Source organism: Toxorhynchites rutilus, chromosome 2 (genome assembly GCF_029784135.1).
Source record: "Toxorhynchites rutilus septentrionalis strain SRP chromosome 2, ASM2978413v1, whole genome shotgun sequence".
NCBI classification, from domain to species: domain Eukaryota; kingdom Metazoa; phylum Arthropoda; class Insecta; order Diptera; family Culicidae; genus Toxorhynchites; species Toxorhynchites rutilus.
Window position 1 is genome coordinate 292,595,160 of NC_073745.1, and position 20,267 is coordinate 292,615,426.

The following is a 20,267-nucleotide window of genomic DNA, read 5'->3' on the forward strand; positions in this document are numbered from 1 at the left end:
AATAAGCTGAATTTGTCAAGTTCATTCGTCCAGCGGACCAAGCAGCGGGAGGGCCTGCGTACATACAAGGTTCAGAAGGCTCCTAACCGCGACGAAAGGCAAAACATGGTGGGGAAGACGCGAGCCCGGAAGCTGTACACCGAAATGCTGACGAAGCCGCATTGCCTGGTAATGGACGACGAAACCTACGTCGAAGCGGGCTTTCGTCAGCTGCCGGGCCTGTTGTTCTTCTCCGCAGAGGACAAATTCAGCGTTCCGGAGGAGATTCGCAAGCAGAAACTATCCAAGTTTGCCAAAAAGTACATGGTGTGGCAAGCGATCTGCTCTTGCGGAAAGCGGAGCGCCCCCTTCGTGATGACCGGCACGGTAAACGGGCAGGTTTACCTTAAGGAGTGCCTACAGAAGCGCTTACTACCACTATTGAAGCAGCACGAGGGCCCGACCATCTTCTGGCCGGATCTCGCTTCGTGCCACTATTCAAAGGACGTGTTGGAGTGGTACGAAGCCAACGGGGTCACCTTCGTGCCAAAGGAAATGAACCCGCCCAACGCGCCGGAGCTTCGCCCAACAGAGAAATATTGGGCGATTATGAAGCAGGCCCTCCGGAAGAACCCAAAAGTTGTCAAATCGGAGGCGGACTTCAAGAGAAAATGGATTTCTGTTCAAAAAAAACTACAACCTGACGTTGTACAGAACCTTATGGACGGGGTAAAGAGGAAGGTGCGAGCATACGGGCTTGGGCTCGAAGTATGAATAAAAAGAAAATGCCAAAAGTTGTTTAATAGTTTTTATTTTACTGTTTAAAATTTTCAAAAGGATCGGTCTACTGGGCGAATTTCTACAGCGTTTTTTCCGTGATGCAATTTGATGTGACACACCCTTTATTTCGGACAGCTTAATATTTCGGATACTCTTTAATAATAACCTGAAATGCTAAACTACAAAATTAACATCACAATTGATTGCTTAGAATCTGAAGAATCAATTGTACTATTAATTTTATAGTTACATTCAGCATTTAAGTTATTATTAAAGAGTGTCCGATATATGAAGCTGTCTGGAATATGATTCAGAACAGTACCACTTTTCACGAAACCACTATATCGGAAACCACTTTCTGAGAACCACTATATCGGTTTGCCATGGAATGGCTGTATATCCATATGCATTATAATCCCATTGATTTGAGCCAAATTCTCCAAGCGAAATCATGAGAGCAGCCCTAAATCATCATATTTCCACCACCGTGTTTCATTGTTGGTTGGAGCTGTCTGTCTTGGAGTTCCCATCCCACTTTCGCCGCCATTTATTGTTGAACAGCTCGTCTCATCCGACCAGATGAAGCGCTTCTTAAACTCCAGAGTATTTTCTTGATGAGCTTACTGATCATTGGTTGTTTCCTCGCAAAACAGCTCTTCAAATCACGTTCCGTTATGTGTCGTCGAATGGTACTGTCAGATTTTTTTTGTTTTTTGTACGAATGATTGTGCGTGGATTCTTTTTGAGCTCGTGGATGATCAGGACCGTGTGTGTAACATTTTTGCGTTTTGATCCTCTTGCCGGTAGATCAGAGACACTTCCAAGCTGTTGACGCTTCAGAATAACATTCGGAACTGCTGCATGGCTTACATCATACTTCACAGCTATTTTCGGTTGAGATTCGTTACGCTTAAAGTCAGGCAGAACAAGATTTCGGGCCTGCATTGAAATTTTGCATCCAATCAATATTTTCATAGCTTCAAAAACCCACGAAGTTGGCTATAGAGCTCTGCAATATATGTCTGCGATGGATGAAGTGTCAAAATCGAGGAATACACCAATGAAAAATACTCAGTAAACTATTCTTATGTACTTATGTACTAAGTAAACTACGATTTAAAAACAGCATTTATTATTTTCATTTTTGAGAGAAAGTCAACGATGTTTCTATGGCAAAACGGGCCTTAGAGTTTTATTTTCATATCATTAATTGAAATCATGAATAGTTTAATACATAAATTTCGCTCAAATTTTAGTTTATATTGGAATGGTTATCTCTTTGTGCCGGTCACTGTAGGTGCTATTTAGAGACACTATCATATCCATTCTGAATTATAGCCGTGTATAATGACCAGCATGCACACTCATACGATCTTCCTCTCGCGGATAAACAGGCGTGAATAACAATCAGTAGAATTTTTGACGTAGAACTACGTCTTTCATTAAGGGTGCCAAATCAGGAAACAGGTCCCGTTTTTATGGAATAAAGTTAACGGTCATAACTATTTTTGCCGCCAACAGATTTTGTCGATTCACATACCAAACAAATCGGAAATTCACCCTTGGTGTGTAATTGGTTTAAATTGATGAAAATTAGAAGCATTTCGATTTTTCCATACATTTGTTTCGCTTATTTGTGAGCTTTCCTACCCGTGCCGTCAATAACGAGCAACTTATCGACAAGCAATGAATGAGAATATTTGCCTAGAGTATGAAAATTGGATCTCGCTGAGGCAAACTTTCAGTATCGTTCTCTATTTGGGGCAATGAACATCGCTTCTTCTTCTTTGTTTTGTGTCATCACATGTCTTCGTTACGGATTGAGCTGTGGACGCGACCAAATTACTCACTCGCTGATGTCACTGGCATTGCCAGTGAAATCCAGATATTGAAATATGGTGTTTGACAAAGTTGTTGGAAAATCAGTAATAAAATAACATTTTAAATCTAGTTCATATGGCATATCCTCGAAATATATTCAACTTAATACAGTGATTCGCCTCTAATTGGACATCCCGAGGCACTCAATGCCGCATTAGAGACGATTGTGACATGTAATTGGGCAAACACAACACAAACGAAAAACACAATGTGAAAAACAAGTTATAACAGGAAAATCGGTGAAAGTCTAACAAATAGCCATTGAGAAAGTGTGCAAAATATATAATCTAGTAAAATGAACTCAACTTTCGGAGACTGACATTCATTCATTCAGAATTCACCATCTTGAAGAATAACAACTGTTTACTATTAACTGTTGTTATTCTTCAAGTGTAATGATATGTAAATGATATGATTAAAGTATAAAAAATTGGTTGTAACACCATAAATAACTGAAAAATGTTTGGAAACACTGCTAAAAATTTATCGTGTTGTAGAAACTTGCACAAAGTTATATTTAGAAAAATGTCCAATTGAAGATCAAATGTCCAATCATACGTGTCGCATTACAGGCCTGTTCAACACTATTTTCATTATAGAAAAAAAATATGTTTATTTCGAGAACGGCTAGTTATAATAACACGTTATAAATAATTTCTCAAGTTGAACTTCATGTAGATTCCATACCACGGTGAATTTTGAAAAAAACATAACTCAAAAACGAAAAAAAACGCCCTTCTGGTTTCAACATATGTTATGTAAAAAATCCTCAGCTTTTCAGAAAAAAACATAAAAAGATATAGCGCCCTTGGTCCCGAGACTATGAAAACAATAAAGAACGAATACAATCAATAATAACGAGAACATAATTCGAATTTTCTGCAGGTGTATTGTAGGTTTTAAAAAAAAAAGAAGTTCTAGAAGTCTAGAAGTTCTAGAAGTTCAAAAGTTATGAATTTTTGAAAAAAGAAAGTTGGTTTTTCGGACACCTCTAAAATGGAAATGGTCACCCTAATGAAAAAATTAAAAAGTAAGGGTCAAATGTTTTGCGATAAAAACCAAAACTACCAATTTTCGTGTATTCGGGACCATATTTTTTTATATTTTTTCTTGAAAGCTGAATTTTTTACATAACATATCCAAAAATCAGAGATGTGTTATTTTTCGTTTTTAAGTTATGATTTTTCAAAGTTATCATGTTTTCAGTCTTTGTTCAATATTTCTATGCGACTAGACTGGATGTATACGACTAGAATCCAATTAATTGAAAAATTTGTAATTGTTTCAAAAAAAAGGCTAGCTAATTGGATTTAATTTGATATGTCGATCATCTAAATCGGTCCAGTAGTTCAAAAGTAATACATTTTTGAACACAGTCATTTTTGGGAAAAAGAGGAAAAAATGATTTTTCGAACAACCCTAAAATGGAAATGGTCACCCTATATTATATTTTTAATATTTTTTCTGAAAAGCGGATTTTTCACATAACATATGTCGAAACTAGAGGATGGTGGGACGATTTCCCGAGGAGAGAGGAAATTTGGAAAATCGAATTTTTTTTTCGATGCCAAACTGTCAATTCCTCCCCCCCCCCAATAGATAAGCGGTGACATCAACTATATCTCTAACACCGTGTTCCTGAAAAAGATCCTTCTCTGGCAGACGACACAGGGAGACAAGAATACTCTGTTCTTACCTTCAGAGCTGGCTATGAACGATACAGATACAGGTCGGACTCGATTATCCGGAGGCTCGATTACCCGGAATTTTAGACTCGATTATCCGGAGTATTTTATTTTTGATTTTCGGAAATTTTAAATAATTTGTATAATAATTCTATATTGAATAGTTAATATGGGTATCAAAAAAAAGGGCTTGATTAGTAAAATGCAGTTATTTATGAAAAATGCAAATCTAAGATGGCGGCCACTACAAAATGGCGGATTACATATTTTCTCAGAACCCCATCACTATGGGTATCAAATGAAAAAAAAAAACAGTTATTTATGAAAAATGCCCAAAATGTATCAAAAGAAAGTTCTCGACTAGTAGAACATAGCAGATAATGAAAAATCCAATTTCAAGATGGCCGCAGTCCCCAAACAACTAATTACTTTTTGAATGGTTTCATTCAGCTTGACCTTTTTTTATGTATGTTTGAATGTTTGTTTGGTTGTCCCATATTAATACAAAATTGACCCCGTTACTGTTGAATGATTGATCTAAAATTTGGAACATACATTTAATTCTACTGTCATTATAAAACTGCGTATTCCACAATCTTGAAAAATTCAATTTGGCCGCCGCAAAAAAATGGCTGAATGGCGTGATTTGGAGAATACACTACACTATGAACAACATAAATTCGAAAAGGTCGCCACCACAAAATGGTCGACTATGTACTTTTTGCAATCCACTCAATATTGGTATCAAATGAAATGAACAAAATACAGTACAGGTCGGACTCGATTATATGTGATTCGATTATATATAATTTTGGACTCGATTATATTCAGTTTGGAAAAAAATATTTTTTTTATATTTCGAATATGGCTTATTTCATGAAGAAATGTAACCTTTCAACGTTAAGGTGAAGTTTAAGTGGCTATTACATGTACAGTGGGGTAAAAATAGTGATTTTTGAAGATTTTGCTTGAATTTTCACCAGGAATTGTTTATATCGATATTGCAGCCAAATTAAGAAAGATAGAAGTTGTGCGTCGAAGAACAAATTGTGGAGCGGTTAAAGATCTTCATTTTAATTGATAGAAACAATCTAGTTTAATATAAATTTTTAGGATAAAATTAATAATAGCACATGAAAAATTATTAACTTTTAAGTGTTTTACTTCCAAAATGTTATTAAAATTCACTAATTTAGTTGTTCCATTACTATATCCTGTACTAAATTTTCTCATTATTCAAATGAAAGCATCAGAATCGTCTTCCGTAGCGTACTTTTTAGTGTAGAGCCAGTTTGAAGCAATAGAGTCCGAAACCAAAAAAAAAGTTCTGTAACTTTGTCATTGTTGAAATTCGAACATATGCGTAGGAGGATTTTTTTCATCAAATATGATCGTCTATCACCTCCTGTTAGATTATTTTCTGGCTTTAAGGGGTGTTAAGGGGATCAAAAATCAAATTCCTCTTTTATTTTCAAAAAACGAAAAATACATGCAAAAAAAAAACAAATAAAGAAAAAAAATTGTTTTGACTCGATTATCCGGAGAATTCGATTATCCGGAGTGAAAATAAAATCCATACTCCGGATAATCGAGTCCGACCTGTATATAGTACGAAGTGCCTGCCGGAAGTTATTCTGTTCATCAAGAAGAATTACGCGAAGGGGAAAGCTCGAACGGAGAATATCCTCCAGTAGTTAGTGGCTAAAGCGTACAATGGGCAAGGTTCTGGACAACTGCCGTAAGGCCGTCTGGAAGGACGTTGAAGCATTTTTGTAGAAATCCTCATGAACATAGGATTGAATATTGAAAAACTTTCTGATATTCGAAAGAATGAAGGATTATCGACTGAATATTGAGCATTTTGGTTTTCAATTTTATAATCAACTGTTTGAATTATTATCTGTGGACAATTCCATTATGAGATATTTCAGAACTAGTTATTATGTTCCTACTGTTTAACCAGTTTTGATAATTGTATGAGGAAATGGAGCCATTTTAACTTAACAGTACTGAATTTTTACCACCTACGATATTGTGCAACATGTTCGATACAGATACTAAAAGTAATTATAAAGGAAAAAAACCGTGTATAGACAGAACTCAGTGAGTGGGAAAATAAATGATGGCATAATGTTAGTATTCAAATGTTCAGAACTTTTAAAAGAAAAATTATCGCCGAATAATTTTGGATGAGATTAATTGCTGTTACAAAAAATGAATAAGTACGAATACTGCGAAATTTTTTCCACACCCCAACAGTTTCCACATTTGATAAGCATCCATCGTCGCCACCACCAATATCGCCGACGTGAACTCGTCTTCTCGCGAAGGCATCCTCGGGAAATCGTCCCACCATCCGCAACCGGTTGTCCTGACGGTGTTTGAAAATTCTCAACGGTGGCGTATGTGACGTGCAGTACCTACTTAGCATTTTCTCTCTTTCTCCGGTAGTGTGGCGTAAAAGCTCGGTACACTGTTTTTCATACATATTTTCTTCAGTTCGAAACACACCTTTATATCTTATATCTTATGATATTCATAAGCCGCGCCGCGACGGACGGTCGGTCGGTTTGGCTGTGTTCTCTGCCTTCTGGGAGTATGTGTTGGTCGGCACTCTGCTCCGGCTCTCGTATAAATATAATACCTCCTTTACCAGAAATCATTTCGTACATAGCTCTTGACAACGCAAGTGTCCAGCGGCAGCAATAGTGCAAAACTTCTTCCATTGCGGAGAAACATTTCTTCCAAGATATTGTTGAACTTTTTCCCAGTGGCGATCGGAGATTACAGAAATTAAAGAAAAAAATTCCTGATATTCAATTTAATTTAGTTGATGATTGTCATTCGGTGAGTGAAGTGTTTTCCCGGATTGAATCTGTGCGAAGCGAGTGATAGGTTTGAAATATCCACTAGGACAACGTGACAATCCTTAAGATTATTGGTTGGTGACAAGATGAAGTTCTTGCTACTTTTCGTGGTAACGTGTTCGTGGGAGGTTCTCGTGACCAGCGGTGCCCCGTTCAATTCGTACGACACTATGGACGAAATGCTGGTCCCCGAGTCAAAGGTGCTCGATTTTGACAATTTGACCGAGAGCGAGCGGGTCGATCTGCTCCGCAATCAGATCAACATCACGGCGGTCCGGCTTCAACAGCAACTCTTGCGTGCGGCAGCCGCCCAAAAGAACATGCAACGCGCCGGGGCACCGATGGCGATCAAGCAGAGTGCCACCGAACCGAACATCTCGAGCCACGTGCAAAACCGCAAGGTGTAAGTACTGTTTTCCCATACTCTTATTCGTCTGCATTTTTCCTGTGTTGTATACTCTGCGCCAAATCTGCATGCCCATCGAAAAATGAATTCGCTCCGGTGTTTTCCGGTATTTTTAGAACCCGCTGCGTTCGCGTGCGGTTCGAAAAATGCACGCGAAAGTGAATATATACGCTAGCGAAAGTTGATAAATTAAATGATATAATTTGTGCGGACAACGGAATACACCAAAAAAAAAGAAGACAGAATTTGAGTCAGAAATTCATATATATTTTCCACGGGAAACCAAGTCAGCGTAAAAGAACACAACTGCAGGGAAATAAAAACAAACGCCGGTATGGATGCGTTGATTCCAAGGCGGCTGCACCCGGCGAAAAAATGACCGCTGTCGCGCATAATTTTCAAAAAAAACATAGAGAATGCAAAGGCTGTGTTTTTTACGTACACCAACGCATCTGAATTGGATCATTTAGACGTTTAGCTTAATTCTATTAGGATTCTTGAAATATAATTTAAACAAATTCATTGTTTTTCTTCAGAAGTTAAAACTTCAAACAATATTTTTTTGGAGAATTTTAATTTAGGTTTAGCTTTAGAAAGCGGAAAATAATTTAGATTTTTACATTGGTTTTATGTAGCAAAGCAGAGCAATATGAACAATTTTAAAATATTCCAGTGGTTTTTTTTTTAAATGATTTAAGTTCAAATTTATAGTGAATTTTTACAAGATTGAAATCTTTTCGAATTTGTCTGATTCTGGTTGCAGTAATCTAGAATGATAATATCTTTCGCTACCAGTTTTCACCTATTCGACAAACAGGAATTAATAGGAACACAAAAGTGTTGTTATTGATGAATTTATATTAGTTTCATCTATCACAAATTTTTGGTTATTGAGCCGGTGCAAGGCAATCACCAAAAAAATATACAAAATAGATACAATTTGATACAATGATAATTAGCAATAAATTGCAATCAAAGTTGAAGCATGTCAGAAACGTGTTGCATCTGGTAATTTGAATCATGATATTAGATCGGAGAGTAATGAATTACGTGTGGACTCGTTTTTTTTTTGTTTTTTTACATTGTAGCAGTTGAAAGTCGAACAATGTTAACTGATGTTTGCGGAATTCATTTAAGATTTTGATTTGCTAAGAAAACGAGTAACAAGTAAAACAATTTGAATGTTCGAATAAATAGATACAAAAAGGATTTTTATACTGCTCTCAAAACATTTTTTTTAATATATAGACATAGTAGTTTCATGATTTTTATGAATGATTAAAAGACATTAAAAGCGATTAAAAATTATGAAAATCATTAAGAGTCAAAGTCTTCTGATAAAAAGACATCAAATAAGACACTCCTTTGTAATCGTTACTTTTAGTGTGCTTATTTTTCTGTATCAGGTATCGTTTGAAAAATAAAAAAATAAGTTATTTTCTTCCCAGTTTAGGTTTAGGTTGAACTACCAACTGTAATTGATGACTACACAAATGATTTTGGGACCATTAGTAGGTTCTGGGTTTTTCAGTGTAAATAAATGCTAGAAACGATTATTTTTCTTATCTACAATATAGATATTATTATTTTTAAAAGTCCCTATTCAATACACATTCAACAGAACAGGGTTTCTGTAAAACTCAGAGAGAATTCTGTGTATTTCACTTACTTTTTTCTCATATTGAAGTAGTGTAGTAAAATTCCTCGTACCAATTTCTCCCTTGCAGAAAAAATGTTGTGCAAAGGGTGAATTTCATGCGTATTTTGAGTACTTCTCTATATATTATGCCTAATAGTAAAAATTGATCAAAGATTTACATACTAGAGGATTTCTGGTATAGAAGAAACAAAATACTCTCCCCTCCCATGAAAATCTTTGCTTATGATGTACATATTTTTTTGTATCTGGCATCGGCTTGGTAAAGAAATGTTGTTTTGTTCCAGCTCTAATCTAAAATAGACTTGTATAAAATGCTCAAGATGCTTGAAACAGCTCATAAGTTCTCGTGCTTTTTGGTAATTTCCAAACGATACAACATTGCTTATTGAATTACGCTCAATACCTCTACTAGTTCTTGTTGCGCTTAAGTTAGATCCCCAAGGAGAAGTAGTGCCTTCAATTGTGATTCCTCATCGTGTAACCTCAGCGGGATGCTTTTTGTCTTTGGTGCTAACTCAAATCAACTCTTCAGAAGCGTTGAAATCAATCGCAACTCGTTCTTACGCTAGTAGTGGTCTCACCATAGGTAATAACAGTTATCCGATGCGCTTCAGCCGGATATTTCTTTGAATTGAACACAAAAAGCAAAACTTTCCACAAATGTTGGCTCGAATTTGTTCGTTTACTAGTATCTAACCTAATAAAATGTGAACGTTGTGTAGATTCCCAGCTCAAAATTCAATAAAAAACAAGAATTAATTGATTCAGATGTTACTATTAATTTTCTAACTAACGTTATTGAAATGTGAATGTTAGACATTTTGTGAACCTCAACCTGTTAGCTACTAAGCTTTTATAACTGTAATACTGTAGAACAGTTACATATTTTTGTATTTTAATATTTCTTTGTTTTTTAAATTGAAAACAACTTCCACCATCTGTGTTTTAAATCAAATTTTTCTATTTATCTATATATATATATAAATGGAGTGATGTCTGTCTGTCTGTCTGATTCTTATAGATTCGGAAACTACTGAACCGATCGACATGAAAATTGGTATGTAGGGGTTTTTGGGGCCGGGGAAGGTTTTCGTGATATTTTGAGACCCCTCCCCCCTCTCTAAGGGGGGGCTGCCATACAAATGAAACACACATTTCTGCATTACTCGGAAATTAACCAAGCAAACGAAACCAAAGTTGGCATGTTAAAGTTTTAGGGTGCAATAAATGTTTCTATGATGGTTAGACAGTCCTTCCCCCACTCAAAGGGGGGGCTGCCATACAAATGAAACACAAATTTCTGAATTACTCGAGAATTAATCAAGCAAATGAAACCAAATTTGGCATGTGGAGATTTTAGGATGCAATAAATGTTTCTATGGTGATAAGAAACTCCTTCCCTCTCTCTTAGAGGGGGCTGCCGTACAAATGAAACACAAATTTTTGCATTACCCGAGAATTAATCAAGCAAATTAAACCAAATTAGGCATATGGAAACTTTAGGGTGCAATGAATGTTTCTATGGTGGTTAGATACCCCTCCCCCTTCTCTTTGGGGTGGCTGCCATACAAATAAAACACAAATTTCTGCATTACTCGAGAATTAATCAAGTAAATGAAACCAAATTAGGCATATGGAGGTTTCAGGGTGCAACAAATAATTCTATGGTGGTTAGACACTCCACCCCCCTCTCTAAGGGGGGGGTGGCTGCCATACAAATGAAACACAAATTTCTGCATTACTCGAGAATTAATCAAGCAAATAAAACCAAATTTAGCATGTAACGTAACGAAGAAACATGTTATTTGCAAGTGGTTGAAATATCTTGAACGAGAATTGTGTCTGAAAATAATCTGATATTATAATGTCGAGTTTTGCTAGAAGTACTAGGAATGTTACAGTAAAAGGTAATTTTAAAGGGTAGATTAGAGGATCAATCAATGAATAGTTCTGCGATTGGGCGGGACGAAGTTTGCCGGGTTAGCTAGTGGTCAATAAAATTACCGTTTTGTCTCAAATTCCGAACACTTCATTTTTGAATGTAAATTTACTAAACTTTAATGTTATAAATAATTAAATAAGGTAAGTCCTGACATTCTTTGGAATATAGACTACATTTTAACATCATTTACAGGTATATGTAGTTAATTGGTTATTATCAGTACAATGGAGACAAAATCGTGGTTTTAAAGATTCTAATAGAAGACTCACCAGGAATTGTTTAAAATGATATTGCAGCGAAATTACAAATTATAGAGCGTTTAGAGAGCTTCATTTTAATTTATGAAACAATCACGTTAATAATGCAATTTTTGGGATAAAATTAATATTACCAACATAAAAACCACTAACTTATAAGTTTTCTGCTCTCAAAATCTACCAATTCAGGTGTTTCATATAAAATATAAAAACTATAAAATCTATAAATATAAAATATAATTATTTCTCTTTCTCCAGACGGAAGCATCAGAAACGTCTAACGTTGCGTACTTTTTGATGTACAGCCAATTTTTTGTTTATAGTTTACGTGGTTTCGGGACCAAGGGCACTATATTTTTGATACTTTCTCTTCTTCTTCTTTCTTGAAAAAAAATCATTTATGAAAAAAGTGGAAAAGTTCTCGGTCATTAACCTATGACCGAAGACTTTTGAAAATCATTACTCAAAAATGATAAAAATCACATTTCTGATTTTTGGATATAATATTTAAAGAAAATCAGTTCTCAAGGAAAAATATACAAAATAAAGCGCCCTCAATCCCGAAACTATGTTGTCCATAAAAAAACGAATCAATAATTACGATAACAAAATCCAGTTGTTTTGCGAGCATTTTTCCAAAAAGACAAGCTAATTGGATTAAATATTAAATTTGATATATCGAACATCTGAATCGGTCCAGTAGTTCAAAAGTTATGCTTTTTTTAAAGTGCATTTTTGCTGTTCGGAATTTGAGACGAAAATGTTTCGAATATGAGTCATTGACAAAAATGGTGTTCGGAAATTGAGACAAATGTAATACATATTTTAAGTTTTTTATCATGAATATGTATTTATAAATCAATTTTGTTGTATTTGTCAAGTGAAAAAAATGCTTTATTGTATTCGAAAACCAAATTAATTTCGCGAAACAGTACCATTTTGAGTAATGAGACGCTGTTAAATGGCAAACAAAGCTTAAGTGTTCGAAATTTGAGATAAAGCGGTATATGTATTCTGTTTAGCATAATACAACTATATAATATCTAGATATATCTAGAGATATCTATTTCAGATTGAAATTCGAAAATTCTTTGTGAAATATGAACAACTTATCCAGATAATTCAAAGTTATGATTCTACTTTTTTTAAATGTTGCAGTCGTATAACCGGTGTTCTTGAATTGCTTCGTTGCACATTTTTATTAACGATCTCGTACTTTTGAGGAATGCAGGGGTTCAAAAAAAAATTTAAGCTCTCGTCAATAGATTACAGGAACAAACCCATATTTAAGTTCGGAGCGATACCTAAATAACTGGCTACTTTGTTTAGTCACGCTCTGTTAAGGCAAATGTCCTGAAGAAACGAAACGGTGAAATGCACAGATAAAACGTTATTAATTTTATTTTACACAATTTCACGATTTACAGAAGAAAAATATATTTTTATCTGGTTTTATTTACTTACAAAGTTATTTTTCGTCATTTACACAGCTAAAAAAAAATTGCGGGCATCGGTGAATTAAAAGCTTCACTGTTTATTTGCCAGATTATTTCTCTCTCTCTTATAAGTTTCATAGTCATAGCACGAATTCGAAAAAAAATCTTCATAAAAAATCGTTGCGAATAATGATTATTTGGAACAAGATCAGACATTTCCACACAACTTAAAGTACCTATATGACACCAGAACAAAATCTCTAATGTGTCGAAGCGATTTGTTTACCATATGTCTGAGGAGCTCCGTAAAATTAAACAAATAATATCTTTACTATCCATTATACCATTATTTGTTCATCTATCTTTTAACAATCAAACAACAATTGGACGAAGAAAAAATATCCATAATTAGAATAGTTACGAGCTGATGAAGTGACGGCCTTAAAAAAAAAGTTGTGCCATGGCGTACAAAAAAATCGAACAGATTCTGAAACAGTAAAGATACCGCTATCGCATGAACCTCGAACAAGTCAAAAACATCTTTTTTGACAAAATGGCGGCCGTTTGATTTTGTTTTTCAAAACGTCTTGAAACGTTTTTTCTTACGTTTCCCGATTTTTTTAAAATAGTAAAATTTAAAAAAAATCTTTTAAGGGGTTCATGCGATAAAGAGATGCATGCAGATTGTATCCATATAAATTCTACATGAATCGGTTCAGTAGAACTTGATATATCGTGTACGCCAGATTTGATAAAAAACTTTTTTAGAGAAAAACGCGTTTGAAGTTAATTGTTATGGCCGTACTAGATAAGATATAGCATCACTAAAATGGCTATAACTCGATAGACAATGGGATTATAGGAAATTCCGTTTTAGGGTATATTCTTCAATGCCTAAACTTTAGAAATATCTCCAAAATAAGCTACATTGTTAATGGAATGCATTTCTACAAATTGTAGAAATTCGAATGTTACTAATTTGTTAGGAGTCGATATTGGATGATCTCTACCCGAGTGATATTAATACTCGGGTACGCGTTATCCAATTGGGTCAGATAAGCAAGAAATAATTTTGATATATATTAAATTGATATTATTCCTGTATTTATTCCTTTTGAATTAACCTTTTACGTATAACCCACATATTTGCAATAAACGGCTAACCAGCAACTATGCATACCAATGCAATCTGTTCAGTATTTCAAGGGGGGACCCCTGTCTGGAAGGTCGAAAAATAATTAATAATGTGATTTTTTTTTCGGATGTTAGGAATAAAATGAAGTGTTCGGGTGTTTTGATGATTGTTTAAAGTATTTTTGAAGATGAATTTTCCATTTTATGAGTGCATGAATAATGATTAGTACCTTACTGGTGGTATCGGTTTTGAAGCAACGGGGTGTCGCAGAACGAATTCCAACGAATATTCTGAAACTTTAGGACAATACCTAAAGTGTTACATAGGGGTTTTTGAAAAAAAAACGGAAAATTTCCGAAATGGCGGTTATTTTTGCTAAAAATTATTTTTCAATTTTCAAGAAAAATTTTAGAAGCTCATAAAAATCGAAAAAATGAGATATCAAAAAACGGCTATGTAACGTTTTAGATAATTCATTTTTATATGCTGATGAAAAATTTCAGAAAATTGTGTCAGTTTGTGACGATTTTTTGTTATAATGTAAGCAAAAATACAGAAAAATAGTTAAGCAAATGTCAGGACTACTTGCGCTGAGTATTCAAATAATACAAAGTAACAATTTCGTTCGATTTTTAACAATTCAAAAATGCCTTCGTGTCTGTTAATTTGATGAAGAGTAAATTGAATTATAAATACGGATGAATTATTTTGACGTTTGTTTTGCGACAAGGCAAGGTTGCCGCATTTAGCATCGATTGGATCTGAGACGAACGGATTACAGAACGCAACAATCGATCGAGTTTCAAATACGATCGGATTTCGGAATATGGGTGCCTAATCGGCAATTCTAAATGCTGAAAGGCCAGATAAGCCGAAACAATAAGTACCTAATAAAGCAGCATAAAGGAGATGCAATGAAAATGTTTCAACTGAGTAGATGAACATATCGTTTTAGTCCTGAATGTTTATTCGACATTTTCTAAAAATGTGTAGTCGATTTAGAAAGTATCGTGATAATGTTTGAGGGTCTTTCATAATTTCTTGAAATGGGATGCAACTTTCCGAATTTCCATAAAAAAAATTAGATCACTTTCTAGCGACGGAATTGGACCACAATAAACCACGAAATTAATTGCTAACTATCTGAGCCAAGATCGTTTGCAAACGTTCGAAATATTACTTTGTTGCCCAAAATAGTTTCCATCTAATTGAAACGATCTGAATGCAAAATGCCAGCACGCGCTCAAGATCGCCCTCCAAATCACAAAAAATTGGGTGGAATTTTCCACTCGAACAACTATCGCAGACATTTAGACGCTGTTGAAGTTTAACCCGTGCTAGAGAATTTTAGTTCAATTTTCTCTAATTAATCCAATCTGACAGCGCAAGAAATGGCGTAGAAAATGGGTGCGAAAAAAAGGTCGACATGCAAGTTCATGCTTGCTTGATTTGCTAGTGAGCGGGAAGCGCGTGTCCCGGCGGGGAACTACCTCCGATCTCGTCGTCCCGTCCAATGTAACAGAAGAAAACACAACCATTGCGTGACGGGACGGCCGGCGGTGTTCACGCTTTTCCTCTCCCTTTCATCGGCCGCGAGAGCATAAAACCAAGCCGGTGGCGGTGGTGTGCTCGGCCACTCGCCACCGGTACGATCATAAATTAGCCGTGAAGTCATGTTATGTCAACAACTTGTCACTCGGACGGTGGTGCTTCACCATGAGCGATCGTTGTCGATCGCTGAGTGGCGTACTAGGCCACACTTCGGAAGCCGGTCTGTCAAGTCATTTGGGTCAAACCTCGGATAGGACTGAAGCGCTCTGAACGGCGCGAGGGAGGATAACAGATACAATTGTCATTTACTTCCTAGAAGAAGATAATAAAACGAGCGGATGCTGACGTAGAACTGAAATCGGCTCTATGATATGTTCATTTCATCAATGAAAATAGTACTTACCTACGTAGGTACTTGGTGCGGCTACCGGGAAAGGTTTTTCTCAAAATAACTGTTGGTAGGTGTGTTTTCTTCTAGGCTGTACATCTCGGTCGCTTAGCGGTTACGTAGTTTTGCCATATGTGAATCAGCTGGCTAAATGCGGCACTCAAGTACCAGGCTCACCAGGCATTTAATCCCAAGGGGTACGGCGGTTTCATCTCGGCTATTTATTCGCGATCGGTGTAGAGTGTGTCGTCACAAATTGGAAGTATTTCGGTATCTCGATAATGTGATGTGTAATTTCTAACATGTGTTTTCGATTGTTATAATACACACATTTCATATTTGCTATGAACAATTTTGGCAGCGGATGCACTTTTAATTCGATGCAACGGTCTATACAATTGATTAAAACTTTCAATAGCTGGATCCAAGAGAAATTGTGATCCATACATTGATTTCCTATTTTCTGAAGAATTACTAAACAGAGAAAAAATATAAAATTTGATACGACGATGATTCAAACTATTGGTATCTTATTTTTGTCCGCACCGAATCTTCACCACAGCGAGGACTTGTTTTGTTCTATACAGGCATCACTAATCGGATCTGTCTCTAAATATGCACGGTGTGAGTCGATGTTTTCCACTATTTAACCGAAAAGCATTTAATGAATCGCATCCTCCATCTGCGACTCATTTTATGAACGCAACGAAAGCAGGCGATTTTTAAACATATCATGACGGGTGATGAAAATTAAGCATATGCAATAATGTGAATCGAAAAAAAACCTGAGTCAAGCGAATTGAATCACTATTGGTATCACCCGAATGAAGTCATGCTCCATGTCTGGCATGATTGGAAAGCAATGCTTTCAGCCGAACTTGTTTAAGAATTATCATCACAAACCAAAAACCAGCTTGAGCTTGAGCTTGGGTAGACTGTACAATTCGTAGTTGCTCTCAGTGATTGACCTGAACCAACCAAATTGCACAACGAACACACAGAATGACGCTTGGGACTAGCAAATCATTCTCGTTGTGCAATTTCCGGTGATTCAAACTTTAAATGGTCAATAACGACGCCGGCCACGTCCTTACAGTCACCATGGGAAGGGAAGGAATGTTAGTATGATATTCGTCGCCCGAAGGCCAGAAGGGTCGCCTCTATAGCGTGGTTCCCTAGCGTTTATCATGGAAGGGATAGTTGTTAGTGGGAATGGTTAAGAAAAATCAGGATTCACTGCTGTATGTGGTGTGATTCTGAAAACGCGAACTCTCAACTATCCGGCAAAATGGGATTTGAAGAAGATATACATTCTTATCGGACTAAAATTCAAAAACTGAAACTAGAAAACCAAAATCTAAGATTCCAAGTGTAAAAACTCAAAATAGAAAATCAAGCTCAATAGTTGATATTTAAGACCATTTCTCAATACGATTCATCTACACTACTTTGCTCGAATAACACAGAGCCTGATCACGAACGCCATCCCACGGTGAAAACTAAATCACTGTGATTAGGAGTTCATCCATTTCTTTCTTTGCCTAATAACCATGGATGACAGTTTTTTTTTATTTATTTTTAAAGAGACTTTGCCTAATGTGGCATTCGCCTCTGTTGGATGACAGTTATAAAACCATCATATTAGAATCATCAGCCGACCAATGCGTCAAAATGCGAGACAGACGGAACAACTCCACCCGCGAATGACGGATCTCTACAATAGCATGTCTAAAAAGCACCCGAAACTATCGAGAACCAGAGAAGAGGGTCCAAAGCTCTTAAGAAACGAAAAGAGAAATGTCAAAATTATCGTGCAGTAAATTATTGTGCAGTCGCAAAAAAAATCTACCGAATTTAGCAACCATAAAATACGATAAGGAATATCGTTGGTCAGGATATTTTCCTTACAAATAATAGTAATAAATATCTATTTGACCCTCTGCTCTGGCTCTCGATAGTTTCAGGTTCATCCACTCCCCGGAAACGCCAGAACAGAAACTCGCCACTCGCAAGCAGAGCCGCTCCACCCGCCCTGACTCCAACGCACCAGCAAGCTGATGATTCCGTGATTTTCCTTCATTAATCTGAATTGAGTACTAAAAAACTATAATCTGCTGCGTGCTGAGAAATTTTACAATATGAGAAAATTACATCATTTTCTGTGGAATAAAACTAAATAATGGTTGCTAATGTGATATTCAAAACACGGTAACTGATTAGTGTGTGCAGCATAAGTCTATCATTACAAACCAAAAACCAGTACCCAAATTAATGCGTTTAGAAAAATATAATCCCAAGGCATGTCGAGAAAATGTCCATACCGTGAAGATCTTTCGTTCTCGAATCTATAAACCTAAAAAACCTAGTATGATCATGAGCTAATGCACACATCAAAATATTTTTTTCTAGTTTATAACAGGGAACTACAAAGACACGTCACTCAATAATTAACTTACTGGAATTCATGTTGTACCTCATTAACGGTGACTCAATACATTGTTGCTCTATTTTCATGCTCAATAAAAATTGTAAGCGTGGTGTCTAAGAAACGACCACGTTATCGACGTGGTACAGATACTTGGAAGCATTGACGAGGGCCCTTGTACATACTTACATGCTTGTATCGATGGTCGAGAACGATTCGGAAAGTAATAAAATGTAAATTTGAGCGAACCGTCAAATTGACTCTAAGCATTAACATGTACTGTTGATTGCTCGCTGTCTAGAGCGATATTGAAACACTAAACATATTGAATGTCCAAGTAGTTTTTCAGTATCTCTTATCAACATTACATATCACATGCGCCCAACAGATAATATTCCCGAGGATATAATCCTCAAATTAATAGTATCCTTCGGTTTTGTGGCGGTGATGGCTGCTACAACTAACGATGCAGAACAAATCTTTACCTTCAATTACCCTCCGAACAATACAGCTCTCACTCCTGGAAAATACCTTTTTCAAAAAAATCCGGCTTCAAATGGTCTGTGGTTTGATGCCACCTTTGACCCGGGAACAATGTTCGAATTCACGAAAAATTCAATGATTGATCGGAAAAGGTTACCAATAAGTCCGAACACATTTCTAAATTCACAACACCTCTCATCTGGCGAAAAATATAGAAAATCAATTCGCTATTTGTCACTTCCAACATTATTTCACAATTCATTCAAATCTTCTAAATACCGTCTTCCGGGGCAAATTGATCACCGGGGTAAATTTGATCAAACGTATTACTGAATACTAACATAAATGTTCAGAGGTATTATCCAATTTAATCTTCAACTTTTTTAATCTGACATGTTCAATAATCATCTGAAGGTTATTTTTGTCAATGGCTCTCAACGAATCACTTATTAAATTGCATAAAAATTTATTATTTTTCTGAATAGCATTTTCGTTTCAATTTTTAACTATTGTAAAGAAACAAATTTTCAACACATCAAAACAATATTTATAGACGCTTAACATATTAATTCACTTTTAGCCGATACTTGATGAGTTGAATAAGTAATGAAAATACTTGTAATTACTATTCAAACAAGTGAGAAAAAACTACTTTACAAAAAAGCACCACGAAAGCACCACCGAATCCCCTCATGCGACATATTGAACGTCTTGGTTTGTCAAAACTAGTTCATTGGTGACCATTTCAAGGGTTTTTGACCACATTAGGATAATACAAATGGTCTCCGGATGACCTGCAGATTAGTGTTTGGATCGAGTTATGGAAAGGCATGACCACACTTTTAGGTGGATCTAATTAGGTTTTTGTGTCCTCAAACCCTTGAATTATCATTTAAATGACCGCAGGTGAAGAAAAAAATGTTTTTCTATACATTTTTGTGTATATGACACTAGAATACCTGAGAAACATAGATTGATCAGTTTCACCCTGATGCTACATTTTGAAATTTCACGCTAAAAATTTTCCAAATCAACGCTTAAAGATTTTTTTGAACAGAACTTTCTATAAAGTTTTGTGGCCTTAGCACCAGTACTGATTTGAGAAATAATTGGGTATACATCTAACAAAAACTTTCGGAAATATTCACATTTTTCTGAAAATTGTGATCAATTCGCCCCCAGTTTACGGTAACTCCGCACTGACACGAAAATTTCACGAATATAAAATATTTTCCCCGTTTTGTAACTGAAAAAGATACATGATTCCTCCAGTGCAACTGAAATTCAAATTATTGAAAAAGATCATTAAATTCTCTCACATAAAATAACACTCACTGACGCAATCGTTTCGTTCAAATTCAGTAACAGGTAAAAACCCTAATTCATGTTAAT

The 20,267-nt window shown here is 35.8% G+C and overlaps 1 protein-coding gene across 2 annotated transcripts in view; it reads left to right on the forward strand.

The window, feature by feature from the left end:
• The first annotated feature begins 7,003 nt into the window (after nt 1–7,003).
• Nucleotides 7,004–20,267, forward strand: part of LOC129771827 (protein anachronism) — a 37,156-nt gene continuing 23,892 nt past the window's right edge. For both annotated transcript variants that reach the window (XR_008742484.1, XM_055775896.1), the window contains exon 1: nt 7,004–7,595. Coding sequence is in view for 1 of the 2 variants with exons in the window: in XM_055775896.1 (XP_055631871.1) it covers nt 7,279–7,595 (317 nt within the window). In the remaining variant the exon portion in view is untranslated. The remainder of the gene's footprint in view (nt 7,596–20,267) is intronic.